We start from the raw sequence: 17,633 nt of genomic DNA on the forward strand, positions 1-17,633 counted from the left end.
TAAGCAAAGTGGGATAAATATAGCTGCAGTGTAAGCTAGGAAAGATCCCTAATAAAATCTTCAGGTTTATCTCCAACATAGGAAATGTGCTTCTGAAAAAGCATCTACAATATAAAACTTTCATATCTATTTTCCTACTAACGTCCCCTGTATTATTAACGAAGCATCCTTTGTCATGGGGAGGAAAAAAAAATATTTTTATTTAATAAATATGACTATTTTATCTAGGTATAAAGTTCCTTAAATACCAATATTGCAAAAACATCCATTTACCATTCTTCACATCTATGCCTTATGTGTGAAAACATTACTTGGAAGATTATCAAGAGATCATAAAAAATACCTTCTACTAAGTTTTTTACTTCTTTCTGGGTGAAAAGGAATGAAATTAATATTTACTATCTACTAAGTGCTACATTGTTGTACTCAAACCAGAAAGATGAGTGTGAAACAGCCCCTCCCTCTGCCACCATCAAAATTCTTTTAAAAGGAGGAAATAACTGAATAGGAAAGAATTCTTAATCTGGGATCTATAAGTAGTATATTCATTCATTCATTCGTTTGTTCACTTATTCAACAAATTTTTACTGGGAAACTACCATAGGTCCAAGTACTATTCCAAGTACATGAAATACGGTAGTGAACAGATAAAAATCCCTAACCTCACACAGGTTGTATTTTTAGTACAGAGGAGAAAAATAAATATAATAAACAAAACATCTCAAGTATTTTAAATAGTAAGTGCTTTGGATAACATAATGCAGGAAAGGGGGAAAGGACTGCTACAGGCAGGAGAATTCTGATGTAAAGGGGTGATGAGGAAGGTCTGGCCCAGATGACATCCGAGTAGAGATTAACTGAGGGAATTGGCCTTGTGATCGGGGAAAAGAGCATTCCAAGTAGAGGGAACTATACTTTTGTTTTTTACTCTTTATGTTGACAAAATATTACCTTCTATAATGGTGTTTCCTTTTTATAGTTGAAGCTAGGGTCAGAACCTTCAATCTGAAGCTTCAGAGCTTGTTTAAGGCTTAATTCTGTCTCTGAGGAAGGGTATCCCTCCAACACTTCCTGATGCCCTCTATCTTGCATTGTTCGTGGGACTGAAACCCTACCAAGAAAAACCTGGTTGCTCTGAAGATGGTAATTTGGATTTGTCATTATTCCATTTCTCTTCTTCTGTTCCCCACTTTGTTGGTGAATAAGAAACTGCTGTTGAGATCGACCAATTTCCTGCTGAGCTGACGGTATCGTAATTTTGCACTGAGATTCTGCTGGCATTTGTTTAGGTGGTGCAGCAGTCCCGGATTTGGCTATAGGTCCTCTTTTATCAAACTGAGTCATTTCATATTCTAAAACCTTTGGCTGTGAAGAATTACTTTGTTTCGCTTTTTTCCCAGCTGATCCAGACTTGGCAGAATTTTCTGATTTCCCCCCTTTATTTGCTTTAGTTGACTTCAAACTGGGCTTTACTTGACTCCACTCAAATTCACTACTTGGTGAATTATGACTCTGTCCTAAGGACTGTGTTGTGGAAGATGGGGAAACAATTGACTGTCGACTTCTACTGCGTGGCAATGAATGCTGCTGAATTTGTTCTGTAAATGACAAGTTGTGAAAGCTATCGATTGGCACTGTTTGAGCTGTTGCTGTAGATGAAGTAGTTCTCAAAGATGAATTTTTTGAGCTTTTTAGGGAATTATTTGACAGTGATGACTTCTGCCGGTCAACTGTAGAATCTGGAGATTCTGAAGGAGAACTAAATGCATGAGCTGGCCCATTAGGTAAACCACGTAACGAAGGCTGCATATCCCCTCCACCAGTACTACCAGAGCTATTTGATTTAATTGTTAATGATTGCATTTTTGAAGACACTGACTGCAGAGGTTTTTGCTCCATTGTGTGAACAGGTGATGGGGAACAGCCATTCAAACTAGATGCACCGTATTTTTCTAATAATTTAATTATTTGAGAATGTCCATTTTTGGCTGCAACACGCATAGCAGTGCGTCCAAATTGATCAGCATGGTTTGGATCAGCACCATGCTCTAATAAGACCTGCACAACATCAATGTGCCCTTCCTGGGCTGCAATACAGAGTGCAGTTGCACCTTGGTTGCATGTATGGTCAACTATAGCACCATGCTCAATTAGAAGCTGAACCACTTTTACATGGCCCTGCCAGGCTGCAGACTGCAAAGCAGAGCGCTTTTCATTGTCTGCAGCATTGACATCAGCATGGTATGCTATCAGAACCTGCACCATTTCCATATGGCCTTGCCAGCAAGAGACATGAAGTGCTGTCCTTCCTTCAGCATCACTTGCTTCTACGTTTGCACCATTTTCTAAAAAATATTCGGCCATTGTAAGTTGATTTTCTAAAGCCAAGATATAAAGTGTGGGCCTACCATCGGCATCTTTGCAGTTAACATCAGCTCCATGGCTAAAAAGCAATTCAACAATGTCCCTGTGCCCTTCTAATGCAGCAACTCGCAGTGCGTTTCTTCCATCATAACCTCTTTGATCAATGTTAGATTTGTTTTCCAATAATACTTGAACACAATCATAATGACCCTCTTGTGAAGCTAATATGAAAGGGATTCGTCCATCATTGTCAATCTCGTTTGTTCTAGCACCTTGTTCAATAAGTGCTTCACATATTAATCTGTGCCCTTCGAAAGCTGCCATGTGCAAAGGTGTCCATCCAGCATCATCTCTGTGATTTTCATCTAACCCTCTATCCAGTAGAGTACGTACCACCTCAACATTTCCTTGTGCTGAAGCTATACTGAGGACTGTCCTACCTTCACTATCAATACTATCCACAGCTGCACCCCAAAACAAAAGTGTATTTACAACTGATGCATGACCCATAGAAGCTGCTGCTAAGAGGGGTGTACGACCATTGTTATCTGTGTGATCTACATCTGCTCCCCCTTCTAGAAGTAAGTCAACCACATCAACATGTCCTTCATAGGCAGCTACCAGCAGTGGAGTCATGCCATCTTTATCACAATGATCTACTTCAGCACCTCGATCGATTAAAAGGCTAACAACTGATGCGTGTCCTTTACTTGCAGGCACACAAAGTGCAGCTACAGAGAGTGCTGTCCTGCCATCAACGTCCTCATGATTTACTTCTGCTCCATGGTCCAGGAGGTGTTCCACAATCTCCCTGTGTCCCATGTATGCTGCTGCTATCAAAGCAGTTCTACCTTCATTATCAGCTTTGTTCACTTCAGCACCATGTTGTAGCAAATTCAGTACAATATCCTCATGTCCTCCCCATGCTGCTGCTCTCAAAGCTGTTCGGCTATCAGCATCTGCACAATCCACTTTTACGCCAGCATAAAGTAGTGCAGAAACTACCTCAGTATGGCCACCCCAAGCAGCAGATCTTAATGCTGTCCAACCATCTTGATCAGTATGATTAATATTTGCTCCACACCCAATCAAACAATTAACCACCTTAGTATGTCCTTGTCTAGCCGCTAGGGTGAGTGGTGTATGTCCATGAGCATCTTCTATCTCTAAATTTGCTCCCCTAGAGACAAGTAAATTGACTACATCAAGACTGCCACTATATGCGGCATTAGCCAATAATGTTCTCCCATTTGAATCACACTGATTTACTGAAGCTCCATTATCTAATAATGTCCGAATGGAATCCTCTCTTTCTAAGGCTTGTCGAACTATGCATGATGTGCGATCATCTTCACTGTTGACATGAGCCCCAGCTTTAACCAACAGCTGCAGTACTTCTTGTTCCTTGGGTATTAAAGTAGAAAGGGAATCTCTAACAGGTGTACCGTTCCATATCATCCACAGAGCTAACTCTGCTGTCTCTAATTGTAAGTTTGAGTTAATTAAGTGCAAGGCAAATTCTTGTGCTTCCAGTGGTGTTAAATTCTTGGCTTGACAGGTATAACTCATGGCCAACATTCTGTGTCCTTCTGCTGCATTACATAAATACTTCTGAGTACAGTGTTTCACATCCAGAAGCCACTCTGCAAAACTATAGTGAAACAGTATTTTTGTATTTCCTAGTCCATCAACAAGAAGTTTGGAGAGGACATCTAACTTGCGTTGAAAATCTTCCAAAGTTAACGACATGTTTTTGGTCCATACTGCATGATATAATTCCGTTATGGTCAAAGGTCGGCAGGCTGCAAGAATCACATTCAAAATAGGCTGAACCTTTGCAAATTGTTTTCTTACAAAAAGTCTTTGGCATAGCCAGAGATATAAGCCATTTAGAGTTCCTGGGATGTCACGAATTTCTCTTAACATAATAAAATTTTCTACAACTCCATCTAAAACTCGTTCTAGGTAAAGAAAGCATCCGCTGCTTTTAATGTGCAGTTGATTTAACATCTCTGCAGTTTCTTTTGTGAGGTGTTGTCGCAAAGCTTCTTCTTGATCTAAACGATGAAGAATGTACTGCTGAACATCCTTGACAATATATGCCTTCCGAAGGTCATCTAAACTTATTTTTCGAAAACCTAAAGAAGAGATAAAAAAGTAGATGTCGTCAGTTGAAAAGGATTATAGAAGTTGCCATATCTTCAAAGATAATGTCTTCAACATATAATAAACAAATAAATCAATTAATAAATTAATACTAATAAGCAGATCAATATCTATTAGTATGCAAACAGTTTTCTTTTCTTTCTGTAAAAGCACACTGATGGCAGAAAAATTTCATTTTCCTACCTACAAATCAAACTACTTATTCCTTTAGTAGCTTGGTGCCTCTCTCAACTCCATTGTAATAGATACTAATTAAGACGCAGACAGTCTTACATAACCATAAAAGTACCCAGTTAACATTATCTGAACTCCCAAGTGATTAGGAAAAAAAGTTGCAGGGGATATAACAAGTAAGGTTTCTTTTTATGAAATCTTTTCCATATAAATAATTTATATTTTCACCTATACACTTGAATGTACACTAGCCTTAATTATGTAACTCAGTATTTACATCCAATTAGAATATCTAGTCATTGCCTTTAAACTACATTACTGTATATTTTATCAAATTAAAATAACTAAATCTCAGACCATCAATAAATAGCTTGAACCAATTAAGATCCAATCTTTTGGCCAAATTATGGTAAAAAAAACTTCAGCACTGTAAAATAAATAATAAAACTTAAACCAACCTAAAAATATGCTAGCTGTAGCTATTTTAAACTCATTTTAAATTCTTTAAAGGAAGCCATAATTTCACTGTCTAAAGGGAGATGACATTATGCTGTACAGATATGAATTTATTAGATAATTGTGTATCCATCTTAGAGAACAAAAAACTGCTGAGTGAATGAACTTACCAAGTCTCTAACATGACCAGATTTGCATTTTGAAGGAATATTCTAACATCTAAAGAAGAACTGGAGCAAGTCAAGACTAAAGGAAAAACCTGTTTTAAAGAGGCGGTGATAAACTCTAGATGAAAATCACTATGAGCCTGAACACCCATGGTGGTGGCAGCAGTTGTAGCAGCAGCAGCAAAAATAACATGATGGACTTGGGAATTTTTAATCAGAGCTAGATTCTGTAGTATTTGGTGAATGTGGAGAATTAAAGAGAGAAGGAGGAGTTGAAGCTGACATTAACTTGTGGTTCTGCCAACAGGAGTGAAAAAGAGACCACTGAAGGACAAATAATAGGTCTGGAGAAAAAGTTGATGAATTCAATTTTGTAATACTAAGCTTTAAGTATGTAGATAAAATGGACAGTTATTGAAAAAAACAACCTACCAAGAATGAAATATGAATAACAAAGTTGTCCTAATACAGTCTTTTGTATATAGATTTATATAGCCCTAAATCTATATAAAAATAGAATCTAATTTTACATATATATGTATACATGCACAATTGATTATTAAATCCTTAACAGAAATAATTTCAGAAGATAAATTTCAATTATGAAAAAGTCACTCCTCACCAAAGGAGGGTTTAAAAACATACTTAGAAATTTACAGCAATCTACATTTACCAATGATGTGAGATGATTTGCCTCCAAATCTTTTTGTGTGTCCATTTGTTTCTAGCTTTATCAATTCACTTAAAAATTTAAGTTAGATAAGGGAAATACCTAGTACATTGCTAATAAAATAAATTACTTAAGAAATAATATTATCTTACATTATATAGTGTTTTAAAGTTTCTGAAGTTATGTAATACTTTACATTAATGTAATACTTTATATTACATTACTTATTTACATGAAAGATCATATAAAACATTATGAATAAATATCTAAAATTTAAATCTAATTAACTAAGATGTCATGATCGGAACTTGAGATTATTAAGACGGAAACTCCACAGTAACAGGAATGGTTCTACAGAAAAGAATAAAAGAGAGCAACCTTTACTGAGAGTCAACTATTTCTAACGCAGCACTTTAAGTACTCATTATATAAACTTCCTTGTCTGTTAAGCCTGTGAGATAAATATTTCTATTTAAAAAAATGAGGAACCTAAAGCTCAGAAAGGCTAAATAAATTGTTCACAGTAACACAGCTAGAAAGTGATAAATCAGAATTTTGATTGTTTTGTTTGACTTCAAGTTTGCTCTTTTCATTAAGATAGGAACAAGAATAGAAAGCTGTGAAAGAAAACTCAAGTGTTTGATAGGGGAATAAAGAGGAGGGAGTAGGGACATAGGATTAATTCTATAAGAAAGTATAGAATTTCATAAAGAAAACTTACAAAGAATTTATAATTTAGAGAATAAATCTCCCCCAATCTAAATACTTAATAATACGAAATTTAGACAGAAATTATGTTCATTATCAATAATAATTATCTGTTCATTAAAACAGAATTAAGAATATCTATTAATCAACAACTTAAATATCTTGAATTAAGGTACTGAAAATAATTACTTTTTAAAATTATAACTTCTGACTAATACACATGTAATCCTCCTATTATGAACACACACAATATATTGCTACCAAAGCACTTTTAAACATAAGATAGGGTTGAAAAATAATCAAACCTTCTAGGGGAATAAAAACATGACTTACTGAAATGATGGACCACCTACCTCCCTATTGCTTTTCTATTCTTACTTGAATAGAAGTATTTTTCTATTTCATTCTTACTTGAACTTTTCTATTCTTACTTGAAATATTTCTATTATTTTCTATTCTTGCTTCAATTATTTGTCAGGGTATGGCATCACGTAGTATTGGTGAAAACAGAGTGAAAAAGAAGACCTGTGCCAATATTTATAAATTGATGCTTACTGAAATTACTTATTATCATGAAGAACCTGTGAGGATAAGCAATATGAAAATAAAACCTAACAAGAAATTTAAGCAAATGCCAGCATATTAATATACAAATAAAATATGTAGGCATTAAATAGTCATTAAAAAGACAATATGGTGACACTGAAAGGTCTGTCAATGTTAAATTTAAAAAGCAGAAAATCAAATTGATATATAGCATGATCTCAACTAGGAAGGGAAACATATACAGAATTTAATACAACGTGTTAAGAATGCTTAATTATTATTTTACCTCTGGTGTAATATTTGTGTATGTTGTCATTTAAAATATGTTCTAAATGGAGCCTGTATTACTTTTATAATCAGATAAAATAAATACATAAATAATCTTTAAAAAATATTGGAAGGTTAATTTTTTGTGCACAAAATGTTTTGAAATAGGCTGTTATTTCTTTAAGTCCCATTACAAGGCCTAACAACTATCAGCCTACGATGATACCCTAGTTGTAGTCAAAATTCTGCTTAGTGCCAAAGTGATTTTCACTAGATTAATCTGAAGCCATTAATGAAAATGCTAATGATCAGTATGGTGAATACATCAGAAACGTTGTAAAAACTCTCTTTCCAAAGGCTTAATCCTCAGATATGAGTAGATGAAGCCAATTTAGACACAGTAAAGATCTTAGGGCTATGATGATAATTTCAAATGCATACAACTTGAAACTCATACATTTCAACTTAAAGCATAAGCAAAAACCAGAAAGATATGTGTAGGACACATAGAAGGAAAACTGGAAAATCTAAGGAGAAACTTGAATAAATGCACAGATATGCTATGTTTATGAGTAGAAAGAAAGCATATTTTAAACAGCAAATTACTTCTTATTTAAATTGCAATTTTATCAAAATCTTAATTTTTTTGGCTTATATTACTGACAGTTATAATTTAAAATATGATATTACAACCTAGAGGAATACAGGTAAAAATATATAATTTAAAATAATAATATTGATGGCAAAGAGGGCTGGGAAGTAATTGTACAAGAAAATTACAAACATTAAGCCAATATTTTATTTGCAAAATGATGCTGAGATAGTTTAGAAGAGCAGATGAATAGTTTAGAAATACAGTAATAGCACACAGACATATCTATATGTACACACACCCAAACTTAATGTATGATGAAAAAAATATCACCAAGTAATTGTAAAGGAAGTCAATAAATTGCTGAGAAAATTTATGGTTTTACAAATTATTTAAGTTAGAGCTTTATTTCATATCTTTTAGTAAAAAATATTCTATACGGGCAAAATCATTAAAGGTAAAGTAAGAATACAGAGTAGTAAAGGACAATACATTAGTTTACGTATAATATACTTCAAAATAATCATTACAATTTTAAAAAGCTGAAGAAAACAGTTGCAAAGAATTGAAAAAATATCAAATAAAAGCCCTGAAAATCAGTAAGAAAATAACTTTGACTTCCCAATAAAAACATAAAGGTCAGATAGCAGAATTTCATGGAAAAAAGGCAAATTGATGAAACAGGCATAAGGGAGAAAGGGTTCAACAGTAAACAAGAAGTACAAATAAAAATGATAGCGTATTTTCCACATATCACATTGACAAATTTAAAAAAGACATAATTCAATACTGGCGCAAGTAAAAAGAAACCACCCAACATTTTCAGGTAGGAATATAATGATGTATATCCTTTTGGAAGGCAATTTGACAATATGTATTAATACCTTTAGCAATATCCTTATATTTTTACCTCAAAATTCCACATCTACCATGAACAGAGAGGTGGTCATGTTTATATACAGCCCAACATTTTAAATAATTAATATCTCAAAAAAAGAGAAAATTAACTGGAGTTCAAAATATACATACTCTATAATCCAACAATTACAAGTCTATATTTATAACATAAACTTTCAGTACACGTGGACAAGAATACATGAACAAATATGTTCATGAAGCATTTTTGTAACAGCAAAAAACTGAAAATGATGTAAATGTCCATGAAAAGGATAATGGAAAAATAATAGAAGGTTTATTGATGGGAAGGAGTACTATCTACCAATTAAAACCAATGAAACGCATTTATAATGAATATGGCTCAAAAATAATGTTTGCTAAAAAAAAGAGAAATAATAATAGCAACGATATATTTCTGAAGCACTTACTATGTATTAGGCATTGTCGTAAGTGCTTCATATGTAATTTGCCATTTAACCTTACAAAAATCCTATAAGAAAAGTAATATTAAAATCCTCATTTTATAGATAACGAAACAGAGGCACAGAGAATATAAATTGTGTAAAGTCACATGGCTAGTGAGTGGTAAAAGCTAAGGTGGCGTATGCAGTGTTTCATTTATGTAAACTATAAACATACATAATATAAAATATAAGCTGAAAGCATATAAAATAAGTTAATAATACTGGTTTTCTCTAATGAGGAAAAGAAAGGAATGGTGACACAGGCCAAAAGGGGCTTCTACTTTACCTACGCCTGACATATTAAGTGCTATATAAGTGTTAGCTATTGTCATTTAAATTACTAAACTTTTACCAACTACATTTTTATCAATAACAACAAAAAAGAATGCTATATGTGGAAACCAAAAGCGCTGCCATTAGTAGCAAGGGAATTGAAGAGGGACAACCTGAAAGAAGGAATAAAGCAGATTATAGAAAATTATTTTAACAAACTAGTAAGATTTCAACATACTGTAAAATGTATAGAACTACTCAAAAGTTATATGACCAATTAACCATTAACTTAATTAATGTCTCTCCAATTACACTATATATCCTGTGACAGGTCCTTGTTTTACACTCCTGTTTTTTTCCCACAAGACAAAGAGGAGTGTGTTACATAATCTAATAGGAGTAACCACAACTTTATTATGGTAGTAAATAAAGAAAAGTAAGAAAAAGTAAGAGAAAAGAAAAAAATAAAAACAGAAACTCTGATAGTGTACTTTTATATATTATATAGACTGTAATCTGAAACATCAGAAAAAGGTTTAAACTGATCATGATACAACAGCATAATAAATAGAGCCCCAAGATGTATAGCAGCAAATAATGGCATGAGATACTCCTAACCTTTACTAAAGAACTTAGGAAAAGAATCTTGAAAAAAAGGTAATGTTTAAATGATCTTAAAAACACGCTAAGGCTTTTTTATATAAATTTCAAAAGGCACAGTAGAGAATAGCTGATAGAAGGAGCAAATGCAACATGCAGATTTTCAACTGCATTCCTTTCCCTCTAAGAAACTAGTGCATTAATGAAAAGCATTTGAGGATGGCAGTATGCTTACCAGTAAACATTTTAGTAACAGCCTTACTCTGCTTTCGGGCAGAACAGAGAAGCAAAAGCCATGGTGGAAAGAACTCATGGTGACCAGCTAAAAGTTCTGCAACAGTCCCAGATAAGCTGGTAGACGTTTGTTCACCTTCAGTAATGTTACACCCTTCATCAACAGAATCAACAAGCAGGTATAGGCTTTGCTGGGGAGGCTTCATTCCCAGTAGAGGGAGTAGAACACATCTGTAAAACACATACACATGAGCATTTTGAATGTTAAGTGGCTATAAGATATATTATTCAACCATTAGAGTATTAATTATAAATTCTTTAAGAATAAAATAAGGTATTAGGAAAAAAATATTATACAAGTTTCAATTCCTTACTTTAAGTACAATACTGGTCCCAAACAGTTTGTATTTCCAATTACAGCATTTTTAACAATAAAGAGTGTGTGTGGGTGCATGTGTGTAATTCAGCATAATTAACAAAGGCATTCAGAACTGAAGAAAACTGTATTTCAAAATTCCCTTTCTGATTCTTTTCAGTCAGTGATAAAAAGTGTGATTTCCTTACGACAAAGCTAAAATGTGTTGCAGAGTGGAAAACAAAACAAACTCTGGGGATCACCTTAATAAAAAGAAAAATATCAAGAGTTCTGTAGAATTTAGAAGTATTTTATCGCCATTTTTCTCACAAAATTACTGCAATTTATACAAGGTCATCTTTCACAAATTTTATTTTAAAAGACTACAAAGATCAACTATATTCTAGATCCCATTTGACGTATTTTCAAATTGCAAAGTAAATAACAAAGTATTATGCTTTACTCCATTAATTAATGCATTTCCTATGCGTGTAACTTATATTGTAGTTGAATATAACGTTTTCATAAATACAACAATGCTCATTCATTTTCAACAAATATTTACTTGATGTGTGCTGTGGGGTCAACAAGGTGCTGAACAGACACAACAGTGAAGAGGAAATAATCCATCCAGTTATGCACACCAGAAACTTACAAATAATGTTTTCTAAAACTGTTTTCTTAGTCTTTCAATGTAATAGCCACCAATATCTAATTTATCACCATGTAAGAATCAATATTTCTTTTAAAAAAAATCTCAAATATCCAGTATCATCATCACTGTAGGCCAAACTACCTCAATTCTTCATCTCTTTGACCTGGGCTACCCTAACAATCTACATGCCTCCAACAGCTCCCCTCTTGTGAGTTTCTACTGCAGCCAGGGTCACTTCAAATGTTATTCCAGCCAGACTAGCCTTCTTTCAATGACTTCATGAGACACGATCACACGTGGGCCTTTTCATTTGCAGTTTCCTCTGCCTGACATGCGCTTCCTGTCTCTCTTCATATAGTTTATCTTCAATTTTGAGAGTAACCTTCTCAAGGTCAAATCCCTATTACATGCTTTCATAATGTCAAATACAGTTCTTTTCCACTCCACTATCAAATTTTCAATTTTATATTTAATTATTTAATGTCTTTTTTTATTTCTCCTTAGCTGTAAGCATCAAGAGAAGAGAGACTAAATTGGTTTTGCTCATCAGTGTAGCCCCACAACCTAGCATAGTGCCCACAGTAGAACCTACAGACTTGACATTGTTGCAAGCTAGAATGGAAAATCAATGAACTGCAATGCAGTGGTCTCAGTGCTATGAGAAAAAGCAGTAAAACTGCTAACAAGATAAGAAGAAATGACTAACTGAAGTGCATTAGGTAGGGAAGGAAGAGAATGTCAGAATAATATTCATATATTAGGTGCTCAAGATGAACTAAGTTTTGAGGAACCAATCACACTGATACAGGAGGGTAAAGGGAAGGTGGGGTAATCCTGGCAAGGAACGTGCTGAGTTTGGGAAAACTTACTCTATTGTATCTTACACATATATTTTGTCCATTATGAGCACAAAGATGGTTGATGAAAAATCAGTAACCTAGTCATATAGTACAATACATATAGAACACAATATACTAGAATAATGTACATAATAAGTACCACTTCAGATATAGCACACAGGAAGCCATCTTAAGTTACTTTTGATAGGGAAAGTGTGGAGGAGAGGTCGGGGAAATTGGGAATTGAGGTTAGTAAGGTAATGAGCCAGGAGTTGTTTAGTCAGGAGAAACAGCTGGAGGACACAGGAAAGAAAATCTAGTTGAGGCAACAGCACATGCAAAGGCTTAAAGAAGAGAAAAACCAGTGAAGTATGGAAGAAAGAATTATGAGAATCATGAAAATGAGTAATGCTGGGTATTATAAATTGTGGGCTTTGCCCTAAGGGTATTAAGGAGCCACTGAAATATTTTAAGCAGAAAATTGCTAAGTTTATATTGGAGTTTAGAAAGACAACTCTGGTGTATGTGAAGGAAAATCTGATGTAGGTAAGTCCAGAAGGAAAGAGTGACATATGAGGCCAATGCTTAGAACTTAGAAAAAAAAATCTCCATCCAGAACTACCACTATCACCAAGGCCATCACTGCCAACTTAAATTCAGTGCTCTATATGCTTTAAGTACTTCACACATCCATTAACTCATCTGATTCTCACATTAATTATTTAAGGTAGGTACTATTATAATACTCATTTCCAGGAGAGGTAATCAAGCCACAAGAGGATCAGTCACTTGTTACTTTATAAGTGATAAGAAAGGGATTCAAGTCCAAGGTCTGGTTTCAAAACCTATGACCATCCATCCTGGTTTGCCTGGGACATTCCCAGTTTCAAGCACTATCTCAGGACCCAGCCCTGCCTCTTCCCAATCTTCTCCCCTAGTCCTGGGCACATCATAGTGGGGGTCACCCTAGTCTCCACTCTTACCCACCATGGTCCACTGACTAGCCATAACCAACGGTGAGAAAGTAAATTATACATTAGTAGCAGTGGGGATAGCAAAAAGTAGACAGATTTGAAAGAAATTTGGTGAGTAATATTAGTAGGATTTAGTGATTATCTCCTTTCTTTCGCCTATTCCAGGATATCTGCTCTTCTTTACCTGGTTTCTTATAGTGGAAATTGAAGTCATTTTTCATACTTTCTTTCTCCTCTAATATAATCCTTTAATGCTGTTAATTTCCCTCTAAGCATTTTCAGTATCATCCACTTAAAAATAATTTCCCTTTGATTTCTTCTTTAAAACATCCATTATTTAGAAGTAAGCTATATAGCTTTCAAATAATTGAGAATGTCCCAGTTATTTTTATCTGTATTATCACAGTTTAATACAATTGTATCAGATAACATGTTTCGTATAACTTCCATAGCTTCAAATTTATTGTGACTTATTTTATGGCCCACAGTATATCTATCCTAGCAAATGCTGTGTATGCACTTAAAAAGAATGTATACACTGTTGTTGCTGGGCAGACTGTTCTGCAATTGACAATTAGGTTCATTTGGTAACAGTATTGTCCAAGTGTCCTATGTACTTATTGAGTTTTGGTTTATTTACTCTATCAATTGTTAAAAAGAGAGAGTTAAAATATTTGAATATAAGTGTCTACTTCTTAAAATAGTTAGTTTTGCTTCCTATATTTTGAAGTTCTGTTATAAGGTGTACAAATGTTATGATTGTTATATCCTCTTAAGAAACTGGCCTCTGTATCATTAAGAAATGACTCTCTTTATACCTGGTAATATTCTTTTCTCCAAAATCTACTTTGAAATTAACGTAGGCACACCACCTTTCTTTTAATTAGGGTTAGCATGGTATATACTTTTCTATTCTTTTATATTTAAGCTATTTGCCTCTTTATATGTGAAGTGTAATTGTTATAGGCAACATATAATTAAATCTTGCATTTTTACCCAAATTCTATCATTTAATTAAGATATTTATCATTGACAATGTAGTTGCTGATAGAGTACAGTTTAAATTTATCATGTTTTTGCCCACATTATTTTGTAATGTACATGTATGTCAGTAGGATATATTACTAGGAATAGAATTGTCAGATTAAGAGGCACCTTCATGTATATTTTGATAGATACTGCCAAAGTGATGCTCCCCTTATAAATTATACACACACACACACACACACATATATACACATACGTAATGTGTATACTCATATATGTAATGTGTGTGTACATATTTATCATGCACATATATGTAATGTATATATTTATACACACATAGGCAACAGCTGTGTAACACTAGGTATTTTCCTAGCCCCTCCATAATAGTGATTAATGTTATTTACTTTTTCTACAGCTAGGTGAAAAATGGCATCCTCATTATAGTGAAAAAAACTATATTATATATATTATTATATACTATATATTATAATATATAATGGTTGTACATATTTTGGGGGCACATGTGATATTTTGATACTTACATGCAATGTGTAATGATCAAATCAGGGTAATCGTGGTACCTATTACCTCAAACATTCATATTTTCTGTGTATTAAGAACATTACAATTCTTCTTTTCTAGCTATTTTGAAATGTAATAAATTATTAACTTTCTCTATTGTATTATTGAATATTAGAACATATCCCTTCTATTTATGTACCCCTTTATGTTTTAAATTTATAATTCCTTACCATAAGGGCAATCATATTCACATGTGCCTAGGAATCATATTTCTTTTTCTTTAAATTGTGTTTTCATACACTTTACCCATTTCCTCAAAGACTGCTAATTTTTCTCTTATTGGCACTCTTTAAGTGTTAAGAAATTGAGATAGTGCCACTCCACTCCAGCCTGGGTGACAGAGTGAGATTCCGTCTCAAAAAAAAAGAAAAAAAGAAATTGTTTGTTGTATGTAATACAATTTTTTTCCACCATTTGTCATTTTTCTTTTGACTTTTTGAAAGGTTTTTCTTGGACATGTACAATTTCTTTTTTCTTTTTTTTTACTTTTATATAGATAACACATCAGTCTTTACTGTTTTCCATTTATAGCTTCTAAGTTTTATGTCATACTTCTGAGGGGATTCCCCAGTTCAGTGATAATAAGAAAAGATTTTTGCTATGTTCCATCTCATTCTGTTGTTTCACCAACTCTTTTCCAAGCACTTACATCTCTGCTTCATTCAACTGTTTAACTCACGCAATCACTCATTGTTTTCATTTAAGGCAATATATTTGGTCACAGATTCCATTTGTTCGATGGAAACATTTTTTTATGGTGTTTCTTGTGCCCTGTTTTTCACATTCCTTCCCCATTTGTTCTTGAGATGTATTTTATGTATCCTGTGATAGCTCTTTTTGAGTACATTCTTTCTGGATCAGCAATTACAAGTTGAGTGTATACAGTGTCCAGGCTGGCAAGAAGTCTCCTTATGCATCAGAGTTATAGGTATAAACAATTTATTTGAGCTTGGACTTCTCCCCAGTCAATTAAGATCAAAAGCTGTAGGGATGTACACAACCCGTAGAGTTTACTACACCCAATACCTTTTACTACACCAAATACTACACTTAATACCTTCCTCCTGCACATACATGGCTCATCTGTGTGACTCCTTCTGCCCTGCCCTCTTCATTCTTTCTATATGCTTATCTGGGTCCAGGAAACTTCCAGCATAAGTCTATAACTTATCTCCCTGGGATCAAATGAGAGCTTTTGTCCTCTTGATAGTCATCAGAATATGCACTTATTTCAACGAATAATGGTCTGCCAGCTTTGCATCTCAATTTGATATTCACTCTCACATTATATTGAGGTTTGGGATTATAGGTCTCTCAGTTTCAAAACACACAGAGCTTTTCATTCACTTTCTTGCCTTGAAGCTATTTCCCAGTACTATTTAAAATGGTCTTCATCATGTTAAAAGCAGATAGGATTCATTCCTAAGTCCTCCTTTTTGTTTTAGCACATTGTCTTCCTTTCTGTTTTAACACCAAGCTTTTTTTTTTTCCATTCAGCACCTATTTCTAACACTGAGATTTTTTCTCTCTGTCAAGAAAGCTCCCTCCCCCAGGCAGTATTTCTTATTTCAGCAGAAGTTTCATTCCTGAAATAAGCCTTCTCTGACCACCATATCTAAAGCAGCCCTCATCACCATTACTGTTCCTGCAATTGTTTCTTTGTAGCATTTATCACATTCTTAGATTAACTTGTTGGGTTACTTCTGTACTGCTTTTGTTATAAGGCTGAGAGTGAAGCTCCTGCACACCTCCACATCTCCTTGCCCTATTATGTAGGCTCCAGGAGGGCAGGAATTATGCCTATCTTGTGCACTGTTAAGTTTCCCAGCACTCAAAATCACTTGTAAAATGAAAATCCCACCAAAGTATGTATACACAAAACAAAAATTTAGACAGTCTAAAACAGACTTTTCTGTATTTGTGAATAATTACATACATGTATATTATTATTCCAAAAGAGATAATGTAATGACAGTTGGTTATCACAATCATACAAAGATAACACCATCTTTAAAAGCAACGGTATGATACAGGGTTTGACTTTGCACGTGTACCTTAACTAAATGTTTTACATTTCTTACCTTCATTAATATTGAGCCAATATTTATTACATTCTTAATTTTTTGTTAATTCAATTTAAAATCCTTGAGTTAGTTTTTCCCCCATTTTCAATTGCCTTGAAAATGAGGAATGACAAGATCATCCTTCTGTAGCTAGCCTTTTATTGATTTACTCAAATTTTTTTTTTAAATGACAGACAAAATTATATGTATTTACCATGTATAACATGATGTTTTGAAGTAGATATACGTTGAGGAAGGCCTAATTCTAACTAATTAACATATATAGTACTTGGCATAGTTACAGTTTTTGGGGTGACACTCTTGATTTCCTGGCAGAAAGGCTGCTGAAATTCTGAAATGAAAGACATCCATTGTTCTTTTCCTTTGATACAATGAATTTACTTACTGCCTTTTTCTTAGGAGATTAATGACCTTTTAAAGCTCCTATAAATAAATTATAAGGAACATACTATTAGATAGATAGATGAACAGATTGAACATGTAAAAAGTGTCTTCAGACTTAAAATTGTTTCTGTGAAACATCAGGTTGCAGCTCACTTTCTTCCTCACTTATTCAGACATAAAGTAATAGGAAGAGTG

The 17,633-nt window shown here is 33.8% G+C and overlaps 1 protein-coding gene across 2 annotated transcripts in view; it reads right to left on the bottom strand.

Moving 5' to 3' along the window:
• Positions 1-17,633, bottom strand: part of ANKRD50 (ankyrin repeat domain containing 50) — a 44,518-nt gene that overhangs the window by 3,545 nt on the left and 23,340 nt on the right. For both annotated transcript variants that reach the window (XM_015138966.3, NM_001266441.1), the window contains 2 exon segments: positions 10,580-10,809; positions 952-4,502 (listed from right to left, as the gene is read on the bottom strand). In XM_015138966.3, the coding sequence (XP_014994452.1) occupies positions 955-4,502; positions 10,580-10,809 (3,778 nt within the window). In that variant the 3' untranslated portion in view covers positions 952-954.

This window comes from Macaca mulatta, chromosome 5, assembly GCF_049350105.2.
Source record: "Macaca mulatta isolate MMU2019108-1 chromosome 5, T2T-MMU8v2.0, whole genome shotgun sequence".
NCBI classification, from domain to species: Eukaryota; Metazoa; Chordata; class Mammalia; order Primates; family Cercopithecidae; genus Macaca; species Macaca mulatta.